General features: G+C 36.5%; 1 protein-coding gene across 1 annotated transcript; it reads left to right on the forward strand.

Annotated features, from left to right (window-relative positions):
- The first annotated feature begins 8,559 nt into the window (after positions 1 to 8,559).
- On the forward strand, positions 8,560 to 10,931 carry LOC143592756 (heavy metal-associated isoprenylated plant protein 30-like). The gene is made up of 3 exons (XM_077072598.1): positions 8,560 to 9,068; positions 9,277 to 9,352; positions 10,549 to 10,931. Exons 1-3 carry the CDS (start codon positions 8,919 to 8,921, stop codon positions 10,869 to 10,871), a joined length of 549 nt encoding a protein of 182 aa, XP_076928713.1. The 5' UTR covers positions 8,560 to 8,918; the 3' UTR covers positions 10,872 to 10,931.
- Positions 10,932 to 15,424: the final 4,493 nt, after the last annotated feature.

Here is a 15,424-nt window from a genome sequence, read left to right on the forward strand (position 1 = left end):
ACGCGGCACCCTCAGAAACTGTTGTCCCTCATTAACATCCTCACGTTCAATATCCTCCAGAACTTGATCAACGTTACGAACGCCAGAAACCATGGTGATTTTTTTTTTATATATAGATCTGATGAGATCTGATTGCCATTGTAACAGTGGATGGCGCCAATGAAGAAACGTGTATCGACTCACTGGTAGACGATCTACTTTCCTCGGGTGTGATTATGCTATTTCACCGATGGTTCTCTTGGATCTGAGTTCTTCCACCTACAAAATGAACAGCACCGTAAACTTACCCCTCAGAAAGGGACAGAGGGGTCCTCTTTGGGGTAACCCTCCGGTGTGAGAATAAGTATTTGTGGGAGAAGATAATAATATGTGAGAGTAAGGAATTTGGAGTGTATTGCTTAATAGCTGAATACTCTGTAATTGTCTGTTTCAGTGTGACTGTATGTTATGATGTCCTCTCCTTTTGGAGTTGATGCTGTATTTATAGTGCTAGGGTTTCCAATGATTGGGCTCAGACCCAATTAGGGCTTTGTTGGCCTCTTCCAGTTGCTTTGCGCCACGTGTCCTTTGGGACACCTGGTGCTTTTTCATTGGTTATAACCACGTGGTAGCACATAGGTTTTGCTGAGTTGTCCACCTTTCATTGGCAGCTGTCAACATCAGCATATTCTTATTCCTTAAAAAGATACCTTCTGGAAGGTTGTCTGACGTGCACAATCAAGGTTGCCCTAATCCTGATTTGGATAAGGACGAGGTTGATTATGTGCATGTGTGATATGCGCCAATCCTGAGGATGCGCGAGGTCTTCTCTTTATTCTCACGCGCAGATGTTTCATGCGCAGATGTGATATGCACGAGCATGTGATATGCGCCGCGCGCTGATGCGCCACGCGCATATGTGATATGCGTGAGCATATGTGATGCCTGGGCATCTGTGGTGCCTGGGCATATGATGCCTGAGCATGTGTGGTGCCTGGGCATATGATGCCTGAGCATATGTGATATGCGCCATGCGCGTAGGTTTTGGCTTTGTGCCTTCATAATGTCTTGATTTCAAGCCTCTTGTCTATATCTTGTGGGTTGACCCGCCTTGCTCGGTGTTGAGGCGGGTACATACCTCTTCAAAACATATTATTATTGCTAGAATTAATCAAGCGGAAGTAAGGGAAAATTGGAAATCGTGTTCGAACCTGTAAATACCGGCATTCCACAAGCTTTCAAGCCGTTTCGAGACACAACTCACTCGTACCCTGTTATCAACTTTTGTCCATCGCCACAAGTTTTTCGGCAAGCTCATCAGCAATCAATTCCAGCACCATTTCGAAGTAAGTTTATAGTCGGTTTGCTCGTTTCCGTTTACCGATTCAAAAATCAAAGCCCTAAGATCCTGACTATCCTCTGCTACTTTGGGGAAGGTGATTCAAGGGTTCAACGAGAATGACGAAGATGAACCCTTTTATCATTGTTTTTTTTTTATCTTGGTGCATCCCAAGTAAGTTGACCGGAGAAGATAGTGCTGCAATGATGATGGCCAGAGAAGGTGGTGATGGTGGCTGGAAAGGTAACGGTGGTTGATGGTCGTTGAATTTATGGATCTCCCTATTTAAATAATAATAATAATTAATCATAATAACACTAACAATTTTTGTTTAGGTTTTTTTTATTGTATTTTTTTTTGTTAAGTAACAAATAGATAAAAATACAATATTTCCCCCAATTGAACAGTTAAAATTAGCAGAGTTAACAATTTGGACTATATCGGCACCGATTGAGAAACATCAAGGGTCCAGATGCACAAAAATAAGTTTTGGACGAAAGTTGCAAAATCAATCAAACCTCAAGGAGGATTTTGGCACTTTACTCGTAACTTTTTTTAAAGATTTCAAAAACAATGTCAGTAAAGAAAAATGGGTAATACCCCAACTTGTGATCTCAGTATATATGGTGGACCCGATTTTTACCCAATATGTGCCCAGAAGATTTGGTAGAAAATGATATTTTAACTTGGTAGAGAGAAAGGAAACTTCTACGATCCTTGATTTACTAAGCGTTCAAACTTTTATAGTAATTTCGGAATCCACATTATCTTTTGGTGGTAGGATTTTATTGATCCGTAGAACGAGGAACACTCTAATGTTGATGTAAATGTGCATTTGCTTAAAAGAACATTTGAATGTAATGGAACGTGTACAACATGTTAGAAGTCTCGAAGGCAAAGTCTTTGTGGAAGAAGAAATAAATGAAGAGGTAGACTAGCCTTGAATCATAGAGAGCTGATTCATAATGTGAGTGGCTGCTAGTACACATTGTCCCCAAAACTAATTGGTAGATTAGCTCTAAATATTAATCTTAGGGTCTTCTTCATTTCAAAGAGGTGTTGGTGGTGCTTTCGTTCCACTAGTACTCCACCATTCGCATGGTTCCTAACACGATACCTCCTAGCACAGTATCAAGCATACTATTGGACATGAATTCTCCTCTATTATCACACCTTATTCTTTTTATGTTCTTTTCATATCGGACTGACACCATTTTATGAAAATCAATTAAACGGGTACTAGCTTCACGCTCGTGTTTGAGTAGGAAAACCCATATGACTCAATGATCGATGTTGAAAGGCGGTCAATGAAAAACATTTATAAAATACCTTTACTAGAAAGGGCAGGTGATGTGTCGAATCCACAGGAAATCAGTGAAAAATGTTAATCAAGACTTATCAATTAATTAAAGTGGGCAAACGATGTCAAGAGGTTTCAAAGATTTGATTGTTAAGACACGATTACTCCTTGATTGCAAAACTATATTAGAAAGATAACCAGACTCCAGGGTTCAGGTTGTGAAGCAGACTAGACTGGTTGATTAAACTTACTTGTAAAATTCGTTTGTTTATACCTATAATCAAAAGATTAAATATTTGACCTTACTGACTGTCAGAACTTTGTCCGAACAATTGGTTTTGATGAATAATAACCTAATTGATTACCAATTTTAAGGTTTGATTAATGCAATCGGCTTAATGGTTAAAGATAAGCGGGCCAATGACTCTAAGAACCTAATCCTAAAAGTTGATGACCACAAATTAATTAACTGATAAAACTTCAAAGCATTAAATTACAAAAAACTGTTCAACCACATAAGCAAACATAATGATTCGACTAACCGAACGATTAACCAAATCCAAATTCAATAAGAAGGTTAAAGTACCAAAAGTCTAGCCACAAACACAACCCTAGGCCCAGAGATGGTCACGGAAGCTTTAGCCTAGCATATGCATCTTAAATGTCTTGATTCTTGAGGATGAATAATAACCTAAATGATTACCAATTTTTAAGTTTAATTAATGCAATCGGCTTAATGGTTAAAGATAAGCGGGTTAATACTCTAAGAACATAATCCTAAAAGTTGATGTCCACAAATCAATTAACTGATAAAACTTCAAAGTATTTGTCACACCCCGACTTAGGGCCTGGGTGGGACGCCCGTTAGTTGGTATCCAGTTTTGAAAATATATCATAGTTGCGGGTTTATTAACGGAAGTCTTTAAAATTTTAATCTTTATTTATATAAAATAATGAGTTCAATTACCCATTTCAATATTTGACAAAATATGAGCGGAAGCCTAAAATATTCATTTATAAAATGTCGGGTCAGAATACCCGTTTTGTTATTTCAATACCTGTTATTTCAAAATATGATTCTTTACAATATTTAACTAAAATATCTGAGCCATCAGATCACCTCTAATGACTATGTCTCCAATCTTCTATCAGTCTTGCCTGTCAGTTATATCCTTTACAGTTTTCCCTGAAATGTGGGGAAAAATACGTCAGCACACAGCCGGTGAATGACGCTGACTCAATAATACCAGTGTGTAAACAATAACAATACCTTTGTAACAATACTCATTAGGCACCCAACTCAATTGGGTTACAATTATCCTAAGTACATGTACAATTAATTATATACGCAATATCATTTCTCTGATCAGTCCCGTAGACTACCAGAGGCATGTTTGTTGATATGCATGGCCTCGGGGAAATCCGAGTCACCATGTATGTATGGATCCAGACACATGTATACTCTTAATTTGAGTATGCCCGTTTCTCATTATTGTAGCACAAAGTTTTAAGGATTCGTAAATCCCATGCAAACAGTTCAGACTCTAAAAGAGTTGTAAAAGTTTAGGGCGTATTCACCTGTTATGATTGTACTCAGTTTCTGATACTGATTCCTGTATGTTGATCAGTTTCGGTTACTAACCCCTGTCTGTAAATCAGTTTCTGTTACTGATTCCTGTTTCTGTTTTCATCTTTCAGATTGATTGATTGGCTGTTATCTCGGACCTATAGTACGAGTATAACATTTGTATAAATATCTAGATCAACGATCTAGCTTCACACCCCATAGTCTGTTTTGTATAGCTGTAAAATTGATAATTTATTTGTACAAAACATGTGGACATTTAGTCCCTTTGTTTATTTATTAATTATATCTCAGGTTTCTTCTTCAGGAAGAAATATTTATACCAGGTTTCTTCTGCAAGAAGAAACATTACTTTGTCTATAACCTGTGAATGAATAGTATATTTCTTAATTAGTAAGAAATACTATTTAACTATAACCTTTGCAAGTAAATGGTTACGTTTCTTAATCGTGAAGAAACAATATTTTAACTCTAACCCTTGCTTATGAAAAGTTATATTATGCTTATCAGTAATCAAGGTTCGGGCTATACCCCGACCATGGTTTAAGCTATTATTATAATAATAAAATAATATCTTAATCAGAACCCCTACCTCGTACAGGTGTTTGGAGTTAAATGCCTATGACTGATCGAGCAGCACCTCAACTTTATATCGCGTACTACTACTTAAACCGTCGGAGCTTCGGAGCTTGGCACGTTCCACGAGGTCGGCACGCAAACCGAGGCTAGTGTGTGTGACATGTGTTGTTGGAGGTGTGAGTGGTGAATGCCGTGAACCCTCCTATTTATAGCCGAGTTTGGGATCCATCGCATAGCGCGATGGTCCATTGTCTTAAGCCATCGCGTAGCGCAATGTCAGAGAAACGACGCGTGGCTACTAACTCAGCCCTAGCGTCTGCCACGTGTCCCCTGGTTGCGACACGTGTTGCTGCGTCATCACAGGCCGTCGCGTAGCGCGATGGTCTTGAGGCTGGGCTCATCGCGTAGCGCGATGGGTTCCAGAATTCAGATTTTTATTTTTAGTCCCTCGTCTTTGATAACTTGCCACTTCTTGATCATATTTCCATCTTCCAAAAATACTAAAGCGGCCCTTATGCGGCTCGCGGCGATGCGAGCGTGCGAAGTGCCAAGTGCGCCACATTATGCCCATCACCCGAGTCCGAGTCCGTGCGCGTCGGGTGCTTCGCACCTTCCGCTAAGACTATGGAGAGTGGTTAGCCACATTAAAACATTTTTATGGAAACTTGCTTCCTTATAAAGAGCTTCCATTTCTTTGTTTGTTTCTATGTGGGATGAAAGTATCTTTTCCTTATTTATACCCATGTGGAATGCTTACCTTTTCTTTCATCTTTCCATGTGGGATGGAATTTCTTATTTTCTTAAAATAAAACGCCTTTATTTTATTATCTTATTTTTTCTTATTACCTTAACATAAGAATTGCTTTGTTTTTCATTATCTCATTCTTCCCCTTACTTGCCTTTGAAATTATTTTTAATCCTTCAACTTTTCAAAATTGGCAACTTTAACCCAAAATAAATATGGGTTTTTCCTAGATGTTACAGTATTAAATTACAAAAAACTGTTCAACCACATAAGCAAACATAATGATTCGACTAACCGAATCCAAATTCAATAAAGAAGGTTAAAGTTCCAAAAGTCTAGCCAGAAACACAACCCTATGCCCGGAGATGGTCATAGAGGCTTTAGCCTAGCATATGCATCTTAAATATCTTGACTCTTGGTTGGAAGATTGCCAGTATGGATGGTTATTACGATCAAAAGGCCTTATGATGGTGTTTGACGGCTCTAAAACACCCAAGGATGATAGAATAATAAAAATAATCATTCTAGGGTTTATCTCGACTTAAATATTAAAGAAAAATAATAAATTCTCTTTTCCCATCAGGTCAGACCGTAAGCTACGGCCTGGCCACCGTAGCTTACGGCCTGGCCGTTGGTCACTGACTTACGGTCACACAAACAACAAAAAACGCCATAAGCTACGGTCTGGAAGCCATAGCTTACAGCTGCTACAATACCAAGTCACAATTTTTTATTTTCTTTATTCTTGTTCACCGTTTCGAACATCCGATTGCATTCCTCCATCCGTAACTTGATCTCTTTCCTTAACCTAAGTACTCCAAATTAGTTCCTTAAACTCCAAGCACCTGTAATCATAAAACCACTCGTACTCATGTTCGATACATATAAACAATTAAAACACACAATATTAAACACTTAAAACACGTTCTTTCACCTACATATCACCCAACTAAGATCAGCAACTACTGCTAGGAAATAACATGCTCTTGTAAAGAGGGTGTGCGATATTCCCCCTACATATTACAATATATAAGTTCAAACAAGCATTTGCCATTGTAGTACTGCTAATTGTAAAATGATCGACAAATTTTGCTTTAACACAAGAATCACAAACACCTTTGAATTTAAAAGGAACATCGTTAATAAAAACTAACATGAAAAAATATAGAAATTGATACATGACCTAATCGTTTATACCACATATTAATTGTTGCCATCATCACCTCTCTAGGTTCCTATTGTCCCCGTCTTGTATAGAGCTTTGAAATTTTATCATATAGACAAGAAAATGTTATTCCGGACTTTTGTAAATAGAATATAATCTCCCGTTAAACTTTACATAAAAAATTAATGAAGACAAATCAAATTCTCATGAAATTTCATAAATATCTATAAGTAAATAGTGACTAGATTTCCACTACGAAGTATATATAAAAACATGTACTTATTACTTCAAACTAACACTTGGCGCGAATAAACTTTAAATAAACTATATGCCTCAACTAAGTTGTATTTGAAATATCACTTTATTGTTCACCTTCTTATTTTATTTTATTTTTAAAAATCTACCATCATTATGTTATATACGCACTATTGATGGCTCTAGACTTGTTCTACTTTACAAATTAAAGAAGTATCAAAATGGATGTACGTTATGTAGATTTATTTGTTCGATAGATAACACGGATCGACATGCCAAATATTGCACAGGATGTAGGGTGTGCATAACGTGTATTAGATGTGTGCATGTGTATATAAATGTGGTGAAGCAGGAGAATATATATATTTATCGAGTGGTGGTTGGTGGTTGTTTTCAGATTGCTAGATAATGATGGTGGCTGTTGGGTTATAGTTTTTTCCAAAAGATGCCTGAAAAAAGAGAGATTTTTAGGGAATATATTTGGTTTCCTCTCGTGATGTGATATCAACAATTTTTAATTTCTCCATTTGTTCCTTAACTCGATCCCATATTCCATCCAAGTTTTCCTTTTTACTGTACGTCGAATTTGTCAGCACTCACGTTCCAAGCATAATATTAACTAATTAATCCCATTCAAGTTACAAAATTACCATCAAAGTAATAGAATTATTACTATCCTAAAAAGAGAATACGCGTTATAAGAAGATGTTAAAACCGAAAAACTTGAATTTGGAGCCTGATTTATGAGTTACGATCCCGAAACTTTTCTTGTTTGGTTCGGGATTATAAGAATTCGAAAAAAATGAAAAACTGTAATGGATCTTAAAATTGAATAATATTTTCTAAGTAATAAATAAAAATACGGTTGTGCCAAGTCGCACGTTTTTAAGACACCTAAGATGTTTATTCCCACATTTTTACCTAATAATATCCGTATTTTTCTTTGCAATAAAATGTTCTTTAAAATGTTAATTTTGATTGGTACGTATATATATTTATATAAAAAGTGAATAAATAAACGCATTTGTGTACAATAATCTAGAGTTCTAGACAATAATTTCTTTCTATTAAATAAAGTATATATCGAACTGTGAAAAATATCAATATAAAATACATTATCATTATACATGTTTTATTTCCTAATTATTTGTTAATTTCTTTGAAAGAAAAGATATGCTGAAATTCAAAGAAAAGCCACACACTAAAAAATGTATACATAATATATAAATAACTATCAAATGCCCACATATATCACAGTTCTTTAAGCTCAACCTATTTTTTACGATTCTCTTATTTCATCTTTCGTCACTTTGTAATATATAAAATTTATAAGTTACAAAATTAAAGGAAACTGATTTCAATTTGAAACTCGAGTTTTCTTTATTCAACTGGTGTAATACACGGTTTTCTAACCTAGTTTAAAAAATGAACTTAAAGATAAACGGAAAATCACAAAATACTTAATATAGACAATAGTAATTAAGGTCCGGTAACATGTTTCATGAACTGTGGGCTCGGTCACTTCAATATCTACTTCGCATAAGATACTTTTGTACCAAATAATTAATTCAGGGATTGCATCTGATACTTATGTACTGAGTAATTCAAGGGGGTTGATGAAACAACAGATTATGAATATTATCCCGTGGCTTAGATGCAATTCCTCACATAAAAAAGGTACTTTTTAACATTGCTTCCCACGTCCATGTCTACATATATCCAATATAGTATAAGTAAAGCTCCCATGATCTTCTTTTCTTTCCCTGTGGGCATGTGTGAACTTACAATCAAGCAACACAAACACAACTCTTTATTGAACATAATACCAACACAAAGGATCAAAACTGATCAAGGAAGCTAGAGATGCCTTCTCTAACATCTCAGACTTGAATATCTTCTAGACTAGGTTTCCTCATCTCTTTACCCATTCCCGATCAACACGCCTTTTAAACTCGAACAAAAACTTTACATATGGCAAACCTGCGATCTGAAAGTCTATTTGGATCATTCATTTCCGCTGTCATTAACTACTGCTTTAGCTATCAAGCAAACAACAAAATTACCAAAGAATACCACAAACACGAGGCCATGCCAAAGGGTAGACGACCTCTTTCTTTACAGGTTTGCTAATTTCTTTTCGCACCTAAATTAATTATCGTTATATTTAAATCTTAAAAATATGCTTAAAGGAAGGTAAGAGAATGAGCAAAGGAGATATTAGAAGCTAGAACCATATTCACCTTTTGTTGTTGGGGTGTAAAAAGTGGGGATCAGCATCTTGTAATTTGTATTTCAACTATGTTTATAAACTTTGCTATAATTATTATAGACTATTGAGCTTCAAGTCAGGATGTGTTGCACCGGATGCGAGCGGGTAGTCAGAAGTGCCATCTACAAGCTTAGAGGTATATACGCATGAAATATAAATCAACTGCACACTTTTTCTTAGTTTTAAGTAGTGCAAAATAGATATCAACTTACAATTTTTGTCAATTGTCATACCACTCGTTGTTGTCATGCTAGCTAGCCACCCCCACATCAGATTACACATATGCAAAAATGGACAAATGGCTATATAAAAAATTATGTACAAATTTGAAAATTGATATTTTCTTTTAAAAGTTTTATTTTAAAATAACTATTATGAATAATAAATATTATGCCACATCACTATTTTTAAAAAAATATTAGTATAAAAATTCGGTAATTTTAAATGTATAAATGTAACTTGCTTTCTATTTATAAAATACACAAAGTTCTCGCTAAATTATGGGAACATTTTAGGCCCGTTAATAAAACCTAACAAATATCCAGTCCGGTTGTGTAGATGTTGAGTCGCTTTAAATTGAATCGGTCGCCTATTGGTCAGATTGGAATCGGACCGGGTGGTCGAACCTAATTCCAGTGTATTAAATCTTTTAATTTTCATTCCAAAATAAAATTTAATAGTATATTTACTTCTTTAAATTCTTTATTTTATTTATTTAAACTTCATAAGGCTAAGGGGTGTGGGGGGCTCTAATGGGGGCTCTAGTGGGGGCTCCAGCCAATAATATTATGACGTGTGGCAGAGAGAGAAACTGGATTAGGGGGGTGTTGGAGCCCCCGTTGGAGCCCCTGGCCCTGGTGTGGAGGGGCTCCAGCTAATATATATTTTTTAATTAATTCCACACCCCTCAACGGCTCTTTTTCGAACTCCAAGACACCTTTTATCTCTCTTCTCCCGCGACCAGCCTCACGCCTGCCTGGATTTCCGCGCTCGCGCCCCGCTCGCGCCCCTGCTCGCGCCCCTGTGGTGTGGGGTTAGCGCCCCGGGGCGCGAGCGGAGGGGCTCTAGCGCCCCGGTTAGCGCCCCACACCCCTCAGCCTAATAATATGACTCCTCAAATATTATAAAGTATCTTTATATTTTATTTTAGTTTCGTTATATATTCATATATTTAAATTAAATTAATTATGATATCAATCCATTTTTAAATCCGGTCTGACCTACCAATCGACCAACTCAACAGTGATAAGAAGGTTGATTTGATGACCTGTCCGATTATAAAAACATTGGTTTTACGAGTCAGTACAGACTTTTATGATTTTGTTGAAGTAGGTGTGGATTCGGTGGAGGTGGAGCTAGAACTCGAGAAGGTAACCGTGACTGGATATGTGGATCGGAACAAGGTTCTAAAAGCAGTGAGGAGGGCGGGAAAGAGGGCGGAGTTTTGGCCTTACCCCAATCCACCACTATACTTCACATCCTCTAGCAACTACTTCAAGGACACGACTAATGAATACAAACAAAGTTACAATTACTACAGACATGGATACAATATTGGCGATAAGCATGGAATTACTCATGTCACTCATCGGGGGGATGATAAAGTTAGTAACATGTTTAACGATGACAACGTTAACGCCTGCAATGTCATGTAATAAGAAACATCGCAGTTTACTTAGAATAACTTGGGCTTTAATTTGGATAAGGATTGATGGTCGATAATATGCCTACTAGTTGTCTTTTCGGTTAAGTAATCTGATGCCTATTGTAATGAACGGTAGTTGCAGTGCAAATGAAAACTTATGTTTTATATAATATTCCTGCAGTTTAGTTTGGTTCAACATATGAGATTCTTTTCTTTCCCTTCACAAGCATATAGGATATTTTAACAAAGTATATATTTTCTTTTGGAGAATCTTATTCATAGAACAATATATACATAATTAAATATTTTACAGAAACTTTCTTGTTCAAGATTCGTAAAAACATGACACGGATTGATGTGGATTTTGAATGCCAAATTCATGCAAATCGGATATATGTATAGAGAACATAAACCCCACCAGACGGGCTTACAATACAAGGTGCTTGTAATCGGAATATTAAATTCTATTCTCCTCTCCATACAAACATGTACACAAAGTAATAGACACATATGAGTAATAAGTTTAAGATATTTTACAAGTTGCCTCGTATGTATAATGAAGATTGTTGGAGAACAGTTATGTCGTTGTCCGATCCAGCTGAAACATTAAACGCCACTGCACTGGGGGCTAAGCCCCCCACTCAAGGTCATATAAAACGTTTTCTATAAGACCTGGCCAATAATTGTTCAAGGTCCCTCGATTTGGTCTGGGTAGAAGAGATCCATTAATCAAGACTGAAAACAGACAAGCTCAATTACTACAACTGTACAACAACAACAATAATAATCTAAAGTTATTGCTGTTTTTAAACGGTACAAAAGAAAAAAAAAGTTTTTTCCCATAATTAATTACTCAAACTCCTCTTTGTAAACTAACTTTAGAAAAAAAAAAGAAATATATCTGCAGGTTCCGACACCGGATCCGACATTCGAACAAATTTTGTTCTTGATAAACGATCGAGATGGGTGCGACAAATCAAACGATCGAGTGAATAATATAGAGATAATAAACAAACGATCCCGTAATCGATAAAAAGATTAATATATTAAATGAACCGACCCCACCCAAGGTGAGCTCCCCTTGGGTGGGTGATTTACACCATGGAAATACACGTACAAAGACAACATGTGACATATTTAGAGCAAAAACAATATTATTCTAGAAGCGTTTTTCCGTTGAAGCTAAACGCGAGCATCGAAGTTCTCGTCTCTGATCCGGAATTCACGCTCACTTTAATTGTTAGCTTGACCATAATATACTTAACGGGTTTCGTCATATTAATATCGCAAGTCACATATTATTGGCCTTACAATCATCCCCTTGACTTTTGATATTAATTTTTTATTTTTTAATTTATTTTTTATTTTTGACGAAAAACCCAATCAATATTAACTTTTTAGTTTGGTCAAACAGAGAAACACTCAACCAAAAATAACTGTTGGACCAGAATCATGACCAGCCCAAAGCATGGCAAGCCCAACACAGAGTCAGCCTGGCTTCTATTTTAATTAGGCCCAACACAATAAACCAGGCCCAGCTGAAACCCTAGCTGCATCTATTTTAACCAGCCGCTTCCATGTTAGGTCCTGCTGGAAAATCGGTCACCAGCTCCGCATTTGCCGGAATTATCGTGTGCTCCGGTCGGTCAGTCATCAGACGTTGTTGCCGCCATACTCCATTATTTGCATCCATGTTAGCATCACCACCACCGCTAGCACCATCATCTCCACCACCACTCCAGCTACCTCCATCGTCACCGGTGCAGCGGTGCCATGGCCACCCCTATCACCACGGCCACCCCGCCACTTCTACAACCGCAAGTTCCGCTACCAGCTCCCATTGTGGTTCATAACCACCAACAATATGAAAAACGAGACAGATCATCGACCCACCAGAAAACCGATTTTCGGCTACCAAAACCGCAACCACTGTCTTCATCCCACATTTGCAAAACAATCAGAGACAACCGACACTCACCAAACTGAATATCGGAGTTTGATGTGTACATCTCCAATCTCTAGAATCGTCACCGGAGAAGAACCGCAGGCTCACCAGAATTTCAGCGCATGGCGGAACCATCCTGAAACGTCGGATCTACAAAGATGAACTTCTAGCACTATTATTTCCAACTTTATTTTCAAAACTTCAACGGGTCTTCAAGAAATTAACGTCTCGGTTCAGGTAATCGAAGAAATATAACCCAAATACAAAGAACAGAGTTGAATTAGTTGTTCAAACCCGCTCTAATACCAATTGTAGGTCCCGAAATTGGATCCGACAAACGAACGGATTTGTTCTTTATAAAGGACTGTGACGGGTGGGGTGAAATCAAACGACCGAATAAATAATAAACAGATAATATGACAGTAAACGATCTCGTTATCGGTTTAGAAAGATTAAATATATGGCAAACGAACCGATCCCACCCAAGTTGAGTTTCCCTTGGGTGGGTGATGTAACATCTCAGATTTTTAGTATATGTATTCGTTTAAGTTTAAACAGATTCGGGAACGTAATTCGGATCTTTTAAACTATTTAAAACTTGTATTTGTTGGTATTAAACTTGGTTTAACTTATTTTATAATTTCATAACTTTCAATTATGCCAAATAGCCCTTAGAAACCTTTAAAATCGCTTAAAACGGCTAAAAATATCATTTTCGGGAACTACAGGGACTAGTTTTGCCAATTCTTTCCTATTTTCGATTAAATTAACGAAACTTAAACTCCAAGAAATGTTATAGCTGGTCCAATTTCATTTTCTTGGTGTCCAACCCAAATTTTGTTAGTTATTGTAGTAGATTTTCTCATTAAATATCTTATTTTGTTTCCTAATTTGTTTTTAGCATCCAAATCGCTTATTTTTGGCATAAATCGAGTAAATTAAGGTCCAAGAAAAGGATTATAACTAAAATACAAGTCCATATTCTTAAATTACTGATAAATCACGAAATCTTTGATTTATTACATCGATATTCTCATTAAAATCGTATTTTGTTACTTAAACGAGTAAATCTTCCAAATATGGTTCGTTTTTGCTATTCTTATATAAACAAGACTCATAATCTCTGCCACATATCATCCCTAAACCCTAGAGGAGCCTTCTCAGTCATCACATCCTCTGTCCCTCCTCAAACTCTTCGATTTTTGCTTATTTGGTTGAAGATACGTTCATAACTAATTGACTTTGCATACGTTTGGACCTTTGACTTATCCTTTCTGTTGATTCTTTCACTTTCCGGGTAAGTTGTAAACATAGAAATCATTCATATATATATTCCCTAGTCAATAACCTTCAATCAATTTCGGTGGTTGAAGGGTGTTGACTGGTCCAATCATTTAAAACTCGTTAAAGGACAAAATAGTCAACTAGTTTGACTTAACATTTTCTCATACTTCTGGTCGGATTCAACGTTCGGTCCAGAAAACTTTTATTCTCGTAATGAAATTTTAAGGTTACTAACCAAAACCCAACTTCCGAATCGTTGTTCGGATTCTGGTCAGTTGCAGCTCGCTCAAATCTTAAAACAAACATAACTTCGTTCGTTTAGAGTGATTCTAGCGGCAACGAGTTCGTTTTTACTTATATTATTATATCCTAAAATATCAGATTCTGAATTGCTTATATCGTTTGACATGTAGTGGACGACTAGCTTATTCGTTAGCTCGCTTATTCATATTTATATTCGTTCGTCATTAATCTAAGGTGAGTTTATCATTCTCCTATTTTACAACTTTTCTAAATGTTTTGGGGACATATGCGTACGCATCCATATTTCATACTATATATACATTCAAACAAATGCATACGTGTTATTGTGAGTGATTTAATCAAACATACGTGCTACTTGCTTACTTGTGTTACCATTCAATCATTCGTATATTGGGATTACTATTCAATCATTCATATAGTGGGTGTTCCCGCTAGTGACCAACGCCCGATTCGCTTGGCAACGGTCTACATACTTATTTACGGTTTGATTATATTTACCGAACTTATCACGTTATGCTATTTATAATGTTGTGTCAAAACTGGTGATATTCTCACTCAACTTTATGTTGACAAAAACCATTTTCTACGCATATACAGGTTGCTTGTATTGAAGATTGAAGTTAGACACGTAGACAAGACCTTAGGATATAATCAAGATAATTATAATTTGAGCTTATATTTATATATTTGAATTGTTGGTTGTATTTGGATATTGGGTGTATAATTGAAATAAAATAAATAAATAGTGCTTCAGGCATGCGCGTCAAGTATTGGTGATCACCTCTCATATATTGACCTCATAACTCCATAAGACAACTTCTCCATGTAAGATGTTTACAGTCAAGGTTACCCGTCATCCAAGGAAGGTGGTGTTTATATTCATGTGCTTGATACAAAACCACAGTGTTGTGGCTTGTCGGCCTATGTAGAAACTCACTGCCGTATAAATGAATTACGACATCACAGGAAAACTACAGGCATTCACGCGAATTCCTTTCAGGGATAGATTTATACTTGTATTATTCGAGAGGATTATCGGTTGCGAGTTATTTAACGGACAGTGTGCATTT

Source organism: Bidens hawaiensis, unplaced genomic scaffold (assembly GCF_021521415.1).
Source record: "Bidens hawaiensis isolate Kalapana, Puna unplaced genomic scaffold, B.hawaiensis_p1.1 tig00041185_1, whole genome shotgun sequence".
Taxonomy (NCBI): Eukaryota; Viridiplantae; Streptophyta; class Magnoliopsida; order Asterales; family Asteraceae; genus Bidens; species Bidens hawaiensis.

What these genes read in the sequence shown, in the direction of transcription:
- LOC143592756 (XM_077072598.1), top strand. Translation starts at nt 8,919, where the DNA reads ATGGCAAACCTGCGATCTGAAAGTCTATTTGGATCATTCATTTCCGCT. An exon ending in GACGACCTCTTTCTTTACAG is followed by an intron (nt 9,069 to 9,276) that starts GTTTGCTAATTT and finishes TAATTATTATAG; the next exon opens with ACTATTGAGCTTCAAGTCAG. An exon ending in TGCCATCTACAAGCTTAGAG is followed by an intron (nt 9,353 to 10,548) that starts GTATATACGCAT and finishes TTGTTGAAGTAG; the next exon opens with GTGTGGATTCGGTGGAGGTG.